The sequence below is a fragment of the Gordionus sp. m RMFG-2023 genome, chromosome 2 (genome assembly GCF_954871325.1).
Source record: "Gordionus sp. m RMFG-2023 chromosome 2, tfGorSpeb1-WG-v2, whole genome shotgun sequence".
Classification (NCBI taxonomy): Eukaryota; Metazoa; Nematomorpha; class Gordioida; order Chordodea; family Parachordodidae; genus Gordionus; species Gordionus sp. m RMFG-2023.
In genome coordinates, this window is record NC_088776.1 from 4616910 (window position 1) to 4635314 (window position 18405).

At 30.7% G+C, this 18405-nt stretch overlaps 1 protein-coding gene across 1 annotated transcript in view; it reads left to right on the forward strand.

Annotated features, from left to right (window-relative positions):
- Positions 1–3753: 3753 nt before the first annotated feature.
- Positions 3754–18405, forward strand: part of LOC135923996 (uncharacterized) — a 47026-nt gene continuing 32374 nt past the window's right edge. Inside the window, exons 1-8 of the mRNA XM_065459040.1 lie at positions 3754–6085; positions 13017–13113; positions 14959–15087; positions 15357–15472; positions 15710–15839; positions 16303–16411; positions 17088–17151; positions 17918–18037. Coding sequence (XP_065315112.1) covers positions 3953–6085; positions 13017–13113; positions 14959–15087; positions 15357–15472; positions 15710–15839; positions 16303–16411; positions 17088–17151; positions 17918–18037 — 2898 coding nt within the window. The 5' untranslated portion in view covers positions 3754–3952. The remainder of the gene's footprint in view (positions 6086–13016; positions 13114–14958; positions 15088–15356; positions 15473–15709; positions 15840–16302; positions 16412–17087; positions 17152–17917; positions 18038–18405) is intronic.

The following is an 18405-nucleotide window of genomic DNA, read 5'->3' on the forward strand; positions in this document are numbered from 1 at the left end:
TTAAACTTATATTAAATATCGGTTAGTAGTTTATTATAATTAACTGAAAAATTATGTTTAATTCTAAACATTTTTACGGATCCGTCTGCTTCATTCTAAAAATTTGTTTAACAATAAATTGACATTATTATGCACACATATATTTTACATGATATTTTTAACTAAAATGTATCTTTTTTAAAATAAATTATATCGATGTTCTCGTACTATTTATTGAAGCGCGTATCTAAATTCTAGATTATCTTTTAACAATGCCAAACTAATTTAGATGTAAATAACCTTATATTTCATACAATTCAAATTCAGAATTTTATACGTTTACTATATTTTGTTTATAATTTTCATCATATCCCTAACTTAACAAACGATAAATTAATCTACATTCCATCTTTATTTTATATATATATTTGTTTCTAACTATGAAGGATGAAGCAACACTGTAATTTATTGAAACCATATTTTATTTCGAGAAATTTTTAGTTTTTAACTTTAAACCTTTTTATTTCACGTAAATTACATTTTTTAAAACATCAAAAACATTTTTTTTTAATATTTAAAAAACATTTTAAAAAATAAAATTCTAACCCTTATCTCCCTAACTACTAAATAACCATTATTTTAACCTTTTCAAAAGGGGTCGTTTTCATCCTTTCATTTTTTAGAACTCATTATCTCCAAAACATGCTGTTGTCTAAATGGAGCCTAGCTATCTAATTTTCGCATTAAAATTGAAAGATGAATATTTCAATGATAATTATGAAAAATGAATGGATATTATCATTATATTTAGTTTTGTAAGTTGATAGATTTGTAATCCATATTTTTTTTAAAAAAATGTGTAGATATATTTCGTGTACTAGTCCAGATTTGAAAATTGGATTAATCGGACTAACCTCAGCCCTGTCCTACTCAGTCCAGCTCATACACACAGAAATAATGTTTTCAACCACTTTTAATATCGAAATCTTCTTTTTTTAAATGTGTCTTCTTCGCCTCTTGAAGGCATTCAACTTTTTCAAAGTGAATGAGATGAGTGGTCGGTCACGAATGGTTGGAAGTCTTGCCGAGCGAAAACTTGAAAATCAATGAACAGCCAGGAGTGACCTTAGGTTATGGACTCGGCTGCCACCTCGTTCATCGTATTTGCATGAACTGCAGGGGGGGCATGGATCATATTACATCAAAAACCAAGATTGGCAGCAGTGCCACTTGTCAATCAACAAATTAGCCTTCTTTCAAAAAAAATCTAGTAACCCCAACGTTTTAGAACCCTGCAAATCTATCAATGGACTAGTATTTGGATCTAACTGTTTGGACACTATTCCTTTTGGGCCATGGGTAAATTCCTAATTTGGAACTTCACTTTTGTCTCAGCCTTCCCAATGAATATTAAACGCAAAACTTTATTTTTTTTCCCCAATTGCAACCTCCACTAATTATCGTTATTCACCTATCACTTTCTATTAAGTCCATAAAAACCGTAGGCAATTTTTATTCCTAAAGCAGAATATATATGATTATAAATATTTAAATAAAACCGATAATTATTGTTCCTTTTTAGGAACATATATTATGTTTTTCTTAAATTTTTTTGTTTTTAAATTGGAACCTTTACATTTAAAAATAAATTGTTATTTAGAAAAAAATACACAATCTTTATCCACACCTAATCCATTTTTACGACTAAACTGTACAAAAGATAGGTTATTTATTTATCTTGTTTTGTTTAGAGGAAGTTAAAAAAAATGCGAATCTTTTTAGAATTTTTCTTTAAGCAATTTTTTTGGTTAAGGAGCATACGCTTTCTATATATTTGCCTCGGCCTGCTAAACGTGTTATCGCTCCCATCTTACATAAATTTTTTCCTTGTCAAAATAATATGCCAGTTCTAGTTCGGTTGGAGCGGACCGGACACTATTTTTTCCCAGTCCTTCACCTTTTATTTTGCACTGCGCATTACAATTTTCAAATCTTTATATTATTATTTTTTGACCAATCACAAATGGCAGTGTTAACCAAATTTAGTGCCTTAAAGTAACGCCGTTTGGATGTAAAAATTGTAACGGCAATGTGTTAAGGTAACAATGTAATCGTTACTTTTTAACAAACGCCAATTACGATTTCTTTATATTTAAATAATATGATTTATTCGCCATTGTTTGTCAAAACGAGTCAATTTATCATTTCGCGAATATTTTTTTAAAAATGATATATTTATGAATTTTAATAACCAAATGTTTTATTTGATCAATTTATAATCATTTTCATAATATTATTTAATTAATGCAAATTTTTTAAAAGCTTTTATTTTTAATCCCTTTTATTCATTTTCGTCCGAAATAAACAATAAACATTGGTTTTTTTCTGTGAAGGTTTATGTTGTACATTACGATTTATTTATTAAATAATCATAAAATCAACTCACTAATTTATATTTCTATTAGATTTGTAGTGTTGTTAAAAACGGCTCGTTTTAAGCCGATTTTTAAAAACAGCTGACTCGATATTTTAGTCAGAAAAAAATATTGATTAAGCCTCGATATTTCGATAATATAATGTCTAGACCTTTCTTCCACCTATGAGCAAAATCTTCAGGCTTGCGTAATATTTTTGTGGACGAAATATTGAGTTAGCCGTTTTTAAAAATCAGCTCAAAACAGCCGTTTAACAACACTATTAGATTGTCAAGCTCATTTAACAGTCCGGTGTCTTTTTTTTGAAATAATAATTATCGGTTGGAATTATTTAAAATTATACATTGTACATTTTAAATTTACTTTTTTTTTCTCTCTCAGGCCTTTTATGTAATCTAATACCCATGGTTTTAAATGGTATTTGCATAAAATATTATAAAGCTTATTACTATTATTATATTACTAGATATCATAATAACTACTCACTATGTGGAAACCTTTTTATTTTACATTTTTTTTTAGTGGAGTCATTTTTGAAAATGTAATCGTAATTACAAAAACACATAATTTTAATTTGTATATTTTTTGTCTACATATAACCGATATTATTTATGGTTTTTTTTTCGAAGTAATAAAAAATTATAAATTAATTACTCTTATATTATTTATTATAGTGCTTACAAATCGCAGCGTTTCGCGTTTTATTTAAAATGGTGACGCGCAAATAGGTTTTTTTTTGCCTTCCTTTTTTTACAAATAATATCCCCGATTTTTTATATCAACTTCCGGATCCGGGTGGCCATTTTTTTCCCTAACGACAAAATATTGGCTGGGATGAGTTACATATTTTTAAAAAAAATAAACTGGTTTGATTGTTTATTAACAAAGTTGGCCATTTGTCAATAAAGATTTGATGTAATTACAATGACATATGATAATAGATTGACGATACATTCATAATAATAATGCATTTGAAAGCGTCATTGAATGCAAATCAGGTGGACCCGTTATTTTGGTAACGGAATATAGTAATTATCCCCATGTTAAAAACTACTATTAAATATTTGCTTCCTTATATCAGGCAAGCAATTCTTTAATAAAGTTTGCGTCAGACATAGGAATAAATCTCGTTTAAAATTTTTAAATAATGATACGGGTAATCAAAATGGCGTCCCCAGCTGTTTTCATTCTTTAATGAACGTATTGTCAGTCTAGGTATTATTATGTGTCATTGGGTAATAATGGTATCTGAATTTATCTATATTATTGTTTACTATTATAGAATTAAACAAACACTTAGATATAAAATATAAATTTTATTATATTTTTTTTTAGATTTAGATAATTAGATAATTAGATGCGGCAAAATATATTATCTAATAAATTGGTAAAAAAAAAGTGTTAATAAATGATTGTTAAAAATAAAGTGGAACAACCTTTTCCCCTCATCACGTGATTTTTCTCTAACCGCCTTCGTAAACTTTTGATCGCATATTCTCCTCGTTAATTTGTTATGTTGAAATTGCGGCACTTTTAACATGGGCACTCATATATTGAATAGGGATATAAATCCAATCTACGACAATGGTTGTATGAACTCCCACGAATCAGATAACAACCAGCATGAGGCGATTCAATCCCATCTTGATTCTTTCATTACGCAGGAGTTTAAAATGGATCTTAATCTTCTCGAATCCCCGCTTATAAGTCGCGTGGATACATTTTACGCCGCCACTAACAATACTTTGGATAATCCCGATGGAAGAAACAGTAACGATAAAATTAACCATCCCCCGAATTCCGTGGATTCTGACTTTAAACCCGTCAATCATTTGATTAGCAAAAATGGTAATAAACATATTCCCGCCAACCAAAACAAACCTCAAATCCAAATTCATCACTTGGCTTTGCTTCTATCGGTTAACAAAGCCCGCAAGGTCAGATTTTATCGGGACGGAGATAGGTTTCATTGCGGCGTCGTTTACGCCATTTCCAAAGACAGGTATCGCGATCTCGGAGCCCTCATTAACGACCTGAATCGTTCGCTGGCCGACAGAGTCAATTTACCTTACGGGGTTCGTTACATATTCGTTTTGCCGAAACACTGCAAAGTATCAGATATCGATAACGATAATATCATCGCCAATATAAGTAATGGTGATGGCAACATCTTGAAGGTACGGGAAAATAGGGATATCGTAAACAAAGATGACGCTACGGAGAGAAGCATCTCACCTTTACTATCCGCCAACGCGAAGGATGATAAGATTCGCCGGAAAAGCGGCATAATAAATGATCATTACGAAAGAAATTGCCCGTCCCTGCTCACGAACCTAAAAGATAGAGATCGTAAGACGAAAAATGTCGCCCAAAAACAACCCATGACCGATCTACTGCCTGTCCAAGAGCCGAAGGGTATTAAAAGCGACTTGGTTATCAAGCCGCCTTTCAAATTTTGGAAGGTTCTCGAGATATCCGATCTGACGGACGGAGACGATTGCGTTTGTTCCTCTTTCGATCGCTTCGAACCGCTTGATTACACCAAAAATAGCGCTCCCCGCCACTGGAACTTCGCGAAGCACGATTCCCCCTACCAATTCTCCTCTCACTCCGCCGTCGCCTCTAATTTTAACCTAACCTCTTCTGACCTCGTTATAAACCTATCAAAACAGTTCAAGAATACCGGGACCGTCGCGACCGATAAATTATCGATTCTCTCTACTGGCAAGAAAGAGAATGGGGAGGAGATTGGAGGTGAGGATTTATATAAAAACGAAAGTTCTGATCGGATTTTACCGAAAAATAACGCTGCCATTCTTAAACTTTCGTCTTCTAGTTCTTCCATCGCCTCTTCCTTCCAATCTTTGGGTTCCTCATGCCAAACTCCTCCTATCGTCACATCCGTAACATCCAAGCGCTCCTCTTTAATCCGAAATCTATCGCGTTGTAACGATCGTTTAGTAGATGCGAAACCAGTTATAGAATCGGGGACTAATAAATTGAACGAGTTATCCTCGAAATTGATAAGCGGCACTTACGCGTCTAACGGTAATATCGCCAATCAAGCGATGGAAGATACTCTTCACATTTCTTACCACCCTCCTACCTTTATTGGTAAAAGTGACAGTCTTTCCAGTATTCCGGTAGACGTCAAACGCTCGAACATGCGCGATAAAACGCCTCCCAACCACAACTTTCTAAATGGAAATTGTTCAAATGACGACCATCTAAAAATCGAACACCCCACCAACTACGTCACCCTAAATGGTCTCAAAAACGATAGAAGAATCTCCCAGAACCATCAATCTCGCTCTCCCTTCCTTCACAGACGTCTCAACGACATAAACCCGTCGGCGAGTGTCGGCAAAAAACCTCCGAGCTCACCCTCGCGTTCCCCTTTGCTCACACCGTCCGATTGTAAGTTGCCAAACATGGCTGGCTGCAAAATCGCTTACAGACCAACGTTAATCGGTGGTCAAAATTTTGGCTATAAACCCAAGCTTGTAACTATTATCAGGAATGGGAGGGTCACGCCCCGGAAACGCTTTAAATTTTTGCTTAACCATAAAACAGCCCGTTCTATCGAGCAAGTGATGGACGACATCAACTCTATAGTACGTTTGGACACTGGACCCCTAAGGAAACTATACGCCTTTAGTAACGGAAACGAAGTAACATATAAATAAATATTGATAATGACATCAATCTATATAAATATGTTATTTTTTAAACAATTTTTTTTTGCAAGTCAAATAATTTTATTTTTTAAATAAATTTTTAAAAAAAATATGAAAAATGGTTTTTCATCAAATTTGGTCAACACTATAAGTATCGAAAATTGAAAATATTACAAGTAGCAGGGGAAAAAAATATGTCAATGAAAAAATGATCCGATCATATGATATGATTTCCCAATCGGGTTTTTAAAAAATTGATATTATTTATTTTGTAATAATCTCACAGCGATTTTTGGCCCTGTTAGGTGTTCTTTTCTTGCATTTTTTAAAAAAGCCCTATCTTGCCCCATTTTTTATAAAATTTTACCCGTTATACCCCGGGTCACTTATTTAATCTAGCATCTATACTAATCCATTGTCTATAATAAAATAAACCCATCCAAAATAAGCGGAGATATCATTAAAACTGATAACGGAATCTTTTACCCCATATAACCAAGACTTATATTCTAAAGCGATTCACTATTATAAACAAAAAAATCTTAAAATATGCCATCTCGCGGAAAATAATTTGTATAAAAAAGTTGATAATAAATTATAAGAATCAGAAGAAGAAAAAAAAATTAATTTTATTATAACTTTGGGTTTAGTTTATCGTATTTAAGATATATATTATATAATATATTTTTTAAAATATCAAATTACCACGTGATCTTTAGCTAATGGCATCTTTGCCGATTCGGTACCCACTCCGCTAGTGTCGTTAGACGACTCTATTTAGTCAATTTTAAATTAAGATTTAATGCAAAATAATATCACGCATAGTTATGTGTTAAAAAGCCCGATCTGGGTCAATTTTTTCAAAACGGCTTCGATTTAGATTTTAGCTAGAATAATATTATGTTAAGCATCGAAATTTGGCAAATAGATCTCCAAGTATTTCTGTATTTCTGCCAGCTATAAGCAAAGATCTTTAGGCATTGCATAATGTTATTTCGGTTATAATCTTAAATCTGTCCGTTTTCTAACGACCCGAATCGGACCTTTTAGCAGGACTCTAGATTTCGTTAATAGATGGTCCTAACCTTTCTGTTATCTATTGAGCGAAATCTTCCAGGGTTTGCGTTAATATTTTTCGGTTAAAATATTACGGTTATTAGCCTATTTAAAAAATTGAGCCCCCTTTTAACAACACTTAACTCTTCGCACAATTTATTTAAATCGCTTTCTAACATAGATTAATTGCTTGTTTGATTCAATTATCTCTCATGTTTAAAACAAACACCTTCTTATTAATTATAAAATAATAATTTATTAATCTTTATGGGTATTAATTCATCCCCTTTTTCCATTTTTATAAAAAGATAACAAAAAATAAATTAAATAGATATTTAATGTGATAAAGATATAACAAAAATTAAAATTGAATAAATATTTAATGTGATTTACCAAAATCGATTTTTTGATTATTATCCCAGGCCCTATTTCGAGCTTTGTCAAATATATATTTTTAAAATGTTTTTTTTTTATTTAAAAAGAAGATTATGGTCTCATTTACTTGATATAGATTTCACGCGAATTTTATTTTTTGTGCAATTTGATATTCTTATAATTTCTTTTCTTATATAAAAAAAAATTAAAAGGCAAACACAATTATAACTAGAAAACGCTTTTGAAATCGATTGTTAAATGTAGTGTGTTGTTAAACGGCTCGTTTTGAGCCGATTTTTCAAAAGGGCTAACTCGATATTTTATCGGAATAAAAATATTGTCTATAAATTATTTAACGTTTAGTCCAGCGTTTAGCCTAAAAAATTTGAATTAAGCCTCTAAAGTTGGGTCTCGACTTGAAGATTTATTCGAATATTTTTTGATAAATACATAAGCTGCGCTGTTTCATAGTTGACTAAAGTGTTGGGTGATTTAACAACACTAGTCTAAGGCCTCGAGATTTCTTTGATAGATGTTCAAACTTTTGTGGTCTGGCCACCTATGAGCAAAATCCTAAGGTTGATTACATATTCTGAGTCCTAAGGGTGACCAGGAGGCCCTCTACCACCGGGCTAGGGTTTTTCTTTAGAGTCAGCTAGTGTTGTTAAACGGCTCGACGCGAGCCTATTTTTAAAAACTGCTAACTCAATATTTTGGCCAAAAAATTGCCTAAGCCTCGTGATTTCACTAACAGGATGTCCAAATCCTTGTGCCATCTCTGAGCAAGGTTTTCGGGTTTTGCGTAATATTTTTCTGGATAAAATAACGAATTACCAGTTTTAAAAATCTATCATACATACCATAGTCAGTATCTATTTCCCCATAATATAAAAAAACATTTCAAATTTTATAGGTCACCAGGGAAAGGGGGCTTCGCCTTAACTTAGGGGGTCTGAAGGGATTTATACAGGGGTCATGTGACATGGAATTTACCCATTTGTGATAAAGAAAAATGAAGGGTTTCGAAGTTATAGGGTTAAAATAATATGTTACGAAAGCCTAATCATCCTATTACTTTTACATATGCATTTGAAAAAACCTTCGATTTCATATTCTATGAATTCAATCCACTCCCATGATAATCCTCACTCTCTGGGATCCTATGAGACTACAATTTATAAAGCGATCAACTTTGAACCATTTTATGAGAGCGGCAATGCATTTTTCCGGCCAATGTCTTATTTATTTTAAAAAAAAAATTTGAATCAATTTTTTGAGTGCCTTTTTTTTTTTAAATTTAAGAATTTGATTTTAACTAACAATGTATTCCGTCATGTTTGGAATACCTACCCCATGAATCCGAGACAATTTTTCCGTGAACTTTTCAGCTTAATTTGATTTTATATTCGTTTTTTCTACACTTTCTAGGGATAATTCGATAGGTTTTTCTAAACATGCTGAAACATATTTCCTTAAAATCAGATGTAATACTTAAAAGATATAAAAAAAACGCGCTCAAAAAAATGATTTAAATCTGAAAAAAAATAACGCTTGCCGGAAAAAATGTTCCTATAGTAATTGATCGCAAGATATACTAGTGTTACCAAGGTTAGTCTTTCAGTCTACGTGCCTAACCCCGCTCCCCACTAGTTGGTCTCCGTTTTGTCCCACCGAATTTTAAACGGAGGTTTGAACTGTTGCCACTTCCGGTTTGTCAACATTCTACGAGAGCAATACAACTGTATTTCCATTTTTTTTCTTCTTATTTCCTCCAATTCGAATTTTTATTTTATTTTTAAATGCTCTGCCATTATTTTTCTCATAATAATAAAATTTATATTTTTAAACCATTTTATTTAAAACGTTTTAAAAATATAATAATAAAATTAGAATAAAACCAGAGAAGAGTTCAACGATTTTGAAAAATATTCAAATTTTTATAATATATATATATTAAATAATGTTTTTAGTTTTGAATTTGATTTCCTTTTCCCCATAAGAGAATTAAATTTTCTATTTCCGTTCTCCTCGCATAAAAAAAAAGCAATCTTGATTTCTGCGTTTCTCATTTTTAAGAAGATTTTTGGGTATATAAAAGATTGAAAGTTTCTCGTAAAAATTATAAAATATGATTTTTAAAAAAAAATTAAAAACTATTTATTATAATGTTTATTAATGATGAAAAAAAAAATAAAATCTCCGAGGAATATATGTATATATAAAAAAATTCATTAATTTTACTTTGAATAATTTTTTTTAACTTATAAGGTTAGGGATAAGTGTTACCCGATTTTTTGAAAACGGCGAACTCAATATTTGATCCATAAAAATATTACGCAAGCCAGAAGATTTCCTCATAGAAAGAACAAAGGTCTAGGCATATATTATCGAAATCTCGAGGCATTGAACATTTCAACGCTGCGTTTCAAAACGCAAATAATGCATTTTAATTGCATTCGTTTAAATTGAGTACGTTTGCGTTTTGTATTTTAAAATATTGATTATGCGTTTTAAAACGCTGCGTTGAAACGTTCAATTTGTGCTCACTATTAGGCAATATTTTTCTGGGCTAAAATATTGAGTTAGCCGTTTTTAAAAATCGACTCAAAACGAGCTAGGACTACAAGGTAAATAAATAAGAGAGATATTTGTTCGTATTATTATATGTTAGCCATCAATGCGTTTTTTTTTCAGGCAATGTTGTTGCTTAGAATACCTTATCTTATGAATTACCGATAATTTTTACCTTTCACTTTTTTTTTGAGTCATTTTAATAATTTATCGTGAAAAAATCTATCGAAAAACTAATTAAAAAACTGTCTGAAATTCGTAGGGTGAGTACCGGGCCGGCCCGAATTTATTTAAATATAGAAATTAATTTTTACAATCACTCAAAATAGGAGGTGTATGTTGTATGGGCGTCTAGTTTCTATATATAAAATCTAATTTTTTTATTCGGGCCGGGCCTACTTTTGCAGAGCTCTAGTAGGTATTCCGAACATGATGAAATTTTTTAAATTTAAAAGTAACCCGCGCTCAAAACAAAAATGTGGCGACAATCTTGGAGAATCAATTTAATTAAAGAGAACCATAGAAAAGAAAATTTTATTTTTTTTTGATATGTTTTTAATTACCTTTGATATTTCTCTTCTTCTTTCACAATATCCAATAAAACAATAATAGGATGCTCTACATTTGTTTATAATCATTTCATTTCCTTAATTTAAAAAAAAAAAAAGGTTTATTATGACGAATTACCTACTATAAACTGACAAAAATAACACAAACATAAAAAACATGTTTTTTATTAATTTATAAAGAAGGGGGAGACCTTATTCAAAAACGAGTTTCGGATAATTTGAACCGAATAGTAAATTATTCGTTTTGTTTTCGAATACGAATAAACGGTTATTCAGAATAATTATTGCCGGAGATCCGCAGAGGTCAAAATTATAGACTCCTTTCCGGAATTAAAAAAAAATAATTTCTTTTCAAAACCGGTCCGAAATTTTTTTGACTCAACCCCAGATTTTTTTTTGTCCCTCCTTGGAATTGTTAAAATTTTGTTATCTCGAATAATAGTCGGCTATACTTTGCACATTTATTATTTTTTTTTAATAATGGAAAATAAAAATATGAGCAATAAATGAATGAATAGTAAAAACGCTCCCATTGTTTGATTTTTCCAGCTGATATTTTTTTTAGCCGGGCGTGATTGGTCGCGAACATAAATTTTCACGCGAATCATTGAAATTTTAAAATTCAAATTTAGTTCTTTTTTGAAAAAAATAAAATTCCCCATTTTTGGGTAAAATTTTATTTAAAAATCTATTATTCAAAAATTTTTGCTGATTTTTTAAAACTCCTTATATCCGATTATATTATATTACACCATAATAAAAGTAAGGTATTTCGAATAGCATAATTTATGAAGAAAAAATATACTTAAAGTGCAATTTTGGTTGTTTTTTGAAAATCGATTCAAAATAAATATTATACTTACTAGTGTTGTTAAACGGCTCGTTTTGAGCCGATTTTTTAAAACGGCTGACTCAATATTGTAGCCAGAATAATATTACCTAAGCCTCGAGATTTGATAATATATGTCTAGACCTTTGTTCCTTCTATGAGCAAAATCTTCAGGCTTGCGTAATAATTTTCTGGATGAAATATTGTCAATACTAATACTTACGATATTTCATATTATGATTAAATTTTGTTTACGAAGTTTTTATTTTTTACGCGCTACGCCTGTTCGTTGACTAAATATTAGACGTCTTTATAGCTAGCGGCTGTTAAAAAAAAACCAGAGTTAGAGTCCATGACCGATTAAAATTTTAGCCTATATAATATTTATTTAAAACTCTCGAGATTTGGCGAACAGAAGTTCATTTCGGCCATCTTACAAGCAAAAATCACCTCGCGTACATTTTATTTTTTTATGGCTAAAATCTTGATTCGGGCACGTTTCGAAAAAATCAAATCGGACTTTTGTTTTCTTCCTCTTTTTTCTAAAGAAATTCAAAATATTTATCATGAATAAATTTTTTTTTCTTCTTCTTCTTTACATTTAGAACAAATAGGAATAATTTTAATGACATATATATTACCTAGACTGACGATTCATTCATTAAAAGTGTACATCAATGCAAATCAGCTGGAGACGCCATCTTGGTTACACTAATCATTATTAAAAATTTAAACCCGAGCCTAATTTATTCCTATATCTGATGCATAAAGAATTACCGGATCATCGAGATAATAAGGAAGCAAGTTATCAATTTAATAGTAGTTTTTAACATGATAATAATTACTATATGTGTTACCAAAATGGGGGGCTCAGCTGATTTTCTTTTAGCGACGCTTAAAAATGCATTTTAATGAATGAATCGTCAGTCTAGGTATTATATATGTCATTGAATAATTTACACCTATAAAAATAGTGTTGTTAAACGGTTCGGTTCGAGCCGATTTTTTAAAAACAGCTGACTCAATATTTCATCCAGAATAATATTACAGAAGCCCGAAGATTTTGTTTTGTAGAAAGGAATAAAAGGTTTGGACATGTATTAGCGAGATCTCGAGGCTTAGGCAAGTATTTTTCTGGCTATGATAATGAGTTAGCCGTTTTTAACAACACTACTATAAAAGCGTATTTTGGAAGATATCGTAAACCTAATGTCAAAATCTATAAATTCACAACACAAAAAGAATGAAGTCCCGGCTGTTAATTTTGAAAAGAAACAAGAACAAAAAATAAGTCTTATAGGACACGGCCTATCATTTTTTTTTTAAAAAACAAAAACAATAATCAATCATCCCTTTTTGCTAGAGAAAACAGAAAAGAATCAGATTAAATTCCATTATTGAAGGAACCAGACCTGTTTTTTCTAGTGTTTTTCCGGAGCTCTTCAATCCATTCCTATTATCGTGTATTTGATTTCAAAAATCTTTTTGTTACTTATTCATATTTTGCCATTTAAAAAAAAATTAGGTAAAATCGTTGGCGGATTTATATAAGGATGACGATATTTTCGTGGCTTGCGGACCCGAAAAATATTCCCGCGATGATTTCGACATCGAACAAACAGGTCAGATTATATATTGACTCTTTAAGGAAATAATATATTTATTTGGGCTAACAGGGTATGATATTACTGTTGGGCATGTATGTTTAAATAATTAGGGTAATTGCCTAATCTACACGCGCGAGAAAAATACCGGGGTTGAGTTGATTGTTTTAGGGCTAAAATCTAGGTATAAGCCAGCCAGAAATCTTGTAAAACAATGTATCGTGACTCCAATAAGTTATTCGTATTGGTAAACTTCGAACCGAACAATTTCTTATATCGAATAACGAATAGCTATTATGTCTCTAATTATTCGTTATTCATATTGTTCGAATAACGAATACACTCATAATATTCAAAAAGCTCTCAATACTGTTTCGAAGCCATATAAATAATTAAACGAAAAAAAATAACAGAGTATTTAAAGCTGTGTCCCAAAACATCAAAAAAAAAAATTCACAAAACTTTCGAAAATTTAATGAAAAATAAATAAATAAGCTATTTTAAATATAAAAATAAAAAACATGTCCAAAGCATAATTCCCGAAAATTTTATAAATTTCAAAATTTTAACATACGATTTCATTAAAGTTTTAAAATTTGCGAAGGTTTTGAACCCCGCCTAAATTAAAAAAATGTATTTAAAGCTGTGTCTAAAAAATATCAAAAAAAAATTAAATTTACAAAACTTTCGAAAATTTTATGAAAAATAAATAAATAAGCTATTTTAAATATAAAATTAAAAAACATGTCCAAAACATTAAATCTGGAAAATTTTTATAAATTTAAAAATTTGCGAATTTTTCAAAATTTTTCGATTTTTTTTAAAGAAAAAAATGGTTTTTGAACACCGCATAAATTTTTTTAAAAAAAATTTTCTTTTCATATAAAGAAATAATTCTTTTGTATATATCGATTTTATAAAATTTTTATCACCGACGAAAGCTATTGGAATGTTCAAAATAGTTTGTAAATTTACTTAAGTTGAAATACAATAAAATAAAGATTAAAGATCAGACCTGTCCAACATGAGCGCTATTTGGGTGTAGCACTAAACCCTAACTAAAATACGAATCGAATAATTGCATTATTCATATTGGATTAGTCTAAAAAACCCCCGAAAAATTTTTAAAAAAATGTTCCACTAGGAAAACGTGCTTGATATTTAAAAATAATCTATTTGAAATCAAATCGAATAGTTTTAGGTATACTCTCAAACATAATTTTGCTCGAATTTAGACAGGCAGGTTTATTTTCTATATTAAGTGTCAATCACATTAAACTCGAATGTTGCTCTGGGACAAACTAAAAAAAATTTCTAAAATTAGGGAGTAATTCTTTAGAGCAGATTTTTGCTGTAATATTTTTTTATTTTTTGGTTATTTTCAAGTTAGTGTTGAAGATTTTAGCCAATAACATGACATTTCGCAAACCTGGAGATTTTGCTCGTAAGATGGCAGAAAGTTCTTGGGACATCTATTAGCGCCATCTCGAGGCTTACGTAATTTTATTTCGGCTAAAATTTAGTGTTGTTTAATTACCTAACATGTAGTCAACTATAAAAGAACGTAGCCTTATGTATTTATCCAAAAAAAATATTCGAATAAATCTTCAAGTTGAGACTCAACTTAAGAGGTTTAATTCAATTTTTTAGGCTAAAAGCTTGACACTAAACCACAATAGAGATTGTCAAAGTTAGTTAAAATTAACAACACTAGCTAAAATCTCAATTTTAAAATTTGGCTAAATCGTGTCATTGAACAAAACACTAATCTCAAGTATATTTTTTTTTAAAATAAAAGATTCTTTCTCGCATATAAACATTTTTATTGTTTCATTTTTACAAATACTCCCCGAAAAATAAAAGCCGAATTCAAAATCGCTATCAATAATAACAAGGAGAATCTCAATTCTCCCATTTACGCGGTAACCGGAAATGGGAGCGAATCTCGCGAGTCGCGCACCTCGGCGCCTTCATCTTCTAATAGCAGTGACGGTACACGCATACATGATTTTTAAAATAAATCGATCTGCCCAGGTGGCGTTAATGTGAATGAAAATGGGCATAGATTTGCCTAATTCTAAGCTCAAAAAAAAATATTGGAAAATTTTGACCCCCTTTTCCCTACGTTTAAAAATATTTTACAATTTCCTAGAACAAAATTTTTTAAGGTCGGGTTTTTCGCGACGCCCCACGCCGACGCCTAGTTCAGATAAAGTAAACTCATTAAAATAATACTTTTATTTTTTTTACTAAAAAAAAAGGAATTTTAACTCCCGAACTTTCCAGCAAACTCAATAATAACTCTTCCAAAGCCGCCAATCAACGAAAATCTCTCGGCGCCAAACCGTCTAATAATAATAAAGTGATGAAAATACTTGTAAGATTCTTATTATTATATGTATTTAAATCAATCATCGCTACTTCCCTTCCCCTCTTAACCAATTATCTGTATTTATTATTTGTGTACCGACCGAACTGAGAGGAGATCGCGTTCTGTAAGATTTTTTAATCGTTACGGAAAGGTTAGGAATGAATGAATAAAAAGAATTAAACTCTAAAAATCTTAAATTTGCTAAACGACACTCAACCATCAATTTTTTTTAAAAAATTTTAGAAAAAATCGGAGCCGTCCAAAAAGATCGGCGCGGATAGCGGCAATAGAAAAGGGAAGATCGTCGCCACAGGTCAAAACAACGATCGCTTGCGAAATACTTGCGATGACCCCGTCGTGCAACAAAATTTAGGTTTTAAAGCAAATTTATATTTTATAAAGTATACCTTTCTTTTGAACGAATATTAAGAAATTTAGGAAAGAAAGAAAAAAAAGAGAGATAGAATAGATTAGATAGATAAGAAAAAAGAAAGAAAGAAAGAAAGAAAGAAATATAATTATAAAAAAGAAATTAATTAAGATGCGCTTTTATGATTTTTCTTTGACGATTTACATGAGATCAAACCTCGCTTCGGGGTTAAAAATATTTGAAATTGTTTGTTGGATATATTACTAACATGGACTAAATATATACCGTTTTTTTTGGACAACCACTCGAATTTGAGGGCATTTTTTGACCGGGTGGGTTTAGACCCACTTTGGAAATCGGTCACTATTAAAGTGTGTGTTGACAAAATTCCCGGCAAAAAAAAGAGTCAGAAATTAAACTTCAGATTTATTAATATAATCAACAAAAAAATAATTTATTTTATAAGGTGTTCATGATGCCCCGGCTACCTATCCCAAGTTCATCTCCAAAAAATACGCTGTGTTCGAAATAATCGGCGATGGAAATTTCGCAATAGTCAAAGAATGCCAAAATAAGTTATTATTAGAAATCTATTTTCTTCACTCTCATTACATTATTTCGGGATGTGTCGATATTAAGTATCGGATTTGAGCCTATATTTACCATTCTTTTTTTTAATTAAATCGGACCCTATATTTTTAGAAAACTCTTTTTTTACTGTTTTTTATGATGTTTTTTTGCGGAAAAAGAGGGTTTTTTTTAAAAAATATATATCGAGGCAATTGGCCATAAACATTGTTCATATTTTAAATGAGATGATTACTTTTTGGGGAAAAGGTTCATTAACCGAATATTTTCTTGTCCACGAGAAACGTAAAATTTGGATACGTTTCCTGTTTTATGCAAAGTTTTGTTATTTTTTTTTTGCGTAGAAACTATTTATTTTTCTTTTGTGACATAGGTTCAAGGATAGATGGAAAATAAAAATTTAATCTAATTATCGGTTTTATACGGGTCGTATAGGTAAAAAATTTGATTGGCATAGTGTTTTGTACATCATATTTTCTATCTAATCTTAGGGAAGGAACTATCCCTCCTTTTCAGAAAATTGCCACTTGCCACGTTATATAGCGCACTGCAATTTAAGGAGTAAAATTTTGTAACGACGACTTAATTAGCGCCAAAATATTTCTTTTTTTTTCATTCCTCCCTATAAAATCAAAATTTAAAAAAAAATAACAAATTCGACAGAAAAACTGGTCAATACTACGCTCTCAAGATAATTGATAAAGCCAAATGCAATTCGGAAATCGAGGTTTGAATAATAATAATATATATATAGAAAGAAAGGCAGGAAGGAAGGAAGGAAGGAAGGAAGGAAGGAAGAAAGAAAAAAAGAAAGTAAGAAGAAAAAATAGATTTATACATTTTAAGTTCTGTCTATCACACAAAATATGGATCTATGATCTTCAACCTTTTCTTTTTTTGGGGTTCAGATGTCTTATGTATTGTTTGCAGTGGTCCAGTCAGACCGACTATCCCGTCCAGTTAGGTCTCATATGAATATTAGGTCCGACGGGACGGTCCGGTCCGACCTAAGTCCGATTAAAAATGATAAAAAATACTATGAATTGTTTTTTAGTTAATAGACTCTTATATGAACAAAAGTAGCTTTTGATATGTTTGTGGTGATATGTTATATCTTGTGTCCCCTGATTTTTTAAATAAAAATCATATTATCCATCAAATCGACTGGCCATTATTTTTATACGAATCTAATCTTCAAATTTCGTTCCTTAAAAGTGTCATATATATAGCAGATATGCGCCGGTATTAGCTTATACCATTTTAGCATCGTAATCTCATCTCTGACTGTGATATCTGTTTCCAAAAAAAATATATAATTCATTATTCAAATGTTACCAGAAAATTAAAACTTTCATAAGGATCGGAAATATTATTTACAAATATAAGATTTTCAGAAACCCTAAAAAATTTTTTGAAAGGAAAAGGCGGGAAAACGTTGAAATCGTAGTTTTACCATTGTTATAAAATGCAACCTCGATTATTTTTTGTTATAGAGACAGATGATAGCCAACGAAGTTGCTATACTTAGAAGAATTTCGCACCCCAATATCGTTCAATTGTACGAGGAATACGAAACTAATTCTAGGTTGTATCTGGTCATGGAACTCGTTAAGGTATGCATTATTATATTTTTTCCCCAATTTTTCTTCTCATAACTTATTCATCTTCTCCCTTTAATGACAGTTTACAAAGGATAGGCTAGATTCCCAACTGATCCCCCCTTCTCCGTTTTTTTTATGGGTCATGGTTATCGCCATTTTTGTGAGATCTATTTTTTTAATCATATTATCTGTTATCACTTTACCAACGATAAAAATATATAGAACGGCAGGTGATTCAGTAATATATATACATTATATATATATAGATATTACTACTGGCTATATACCATAACGCCAAAGGTTTACGGGAAAAAAATTATTTAAAATTCATTTTGCTTCTGTAACCTCTATAACAACTACAATCCTCTCATAATTTTTCC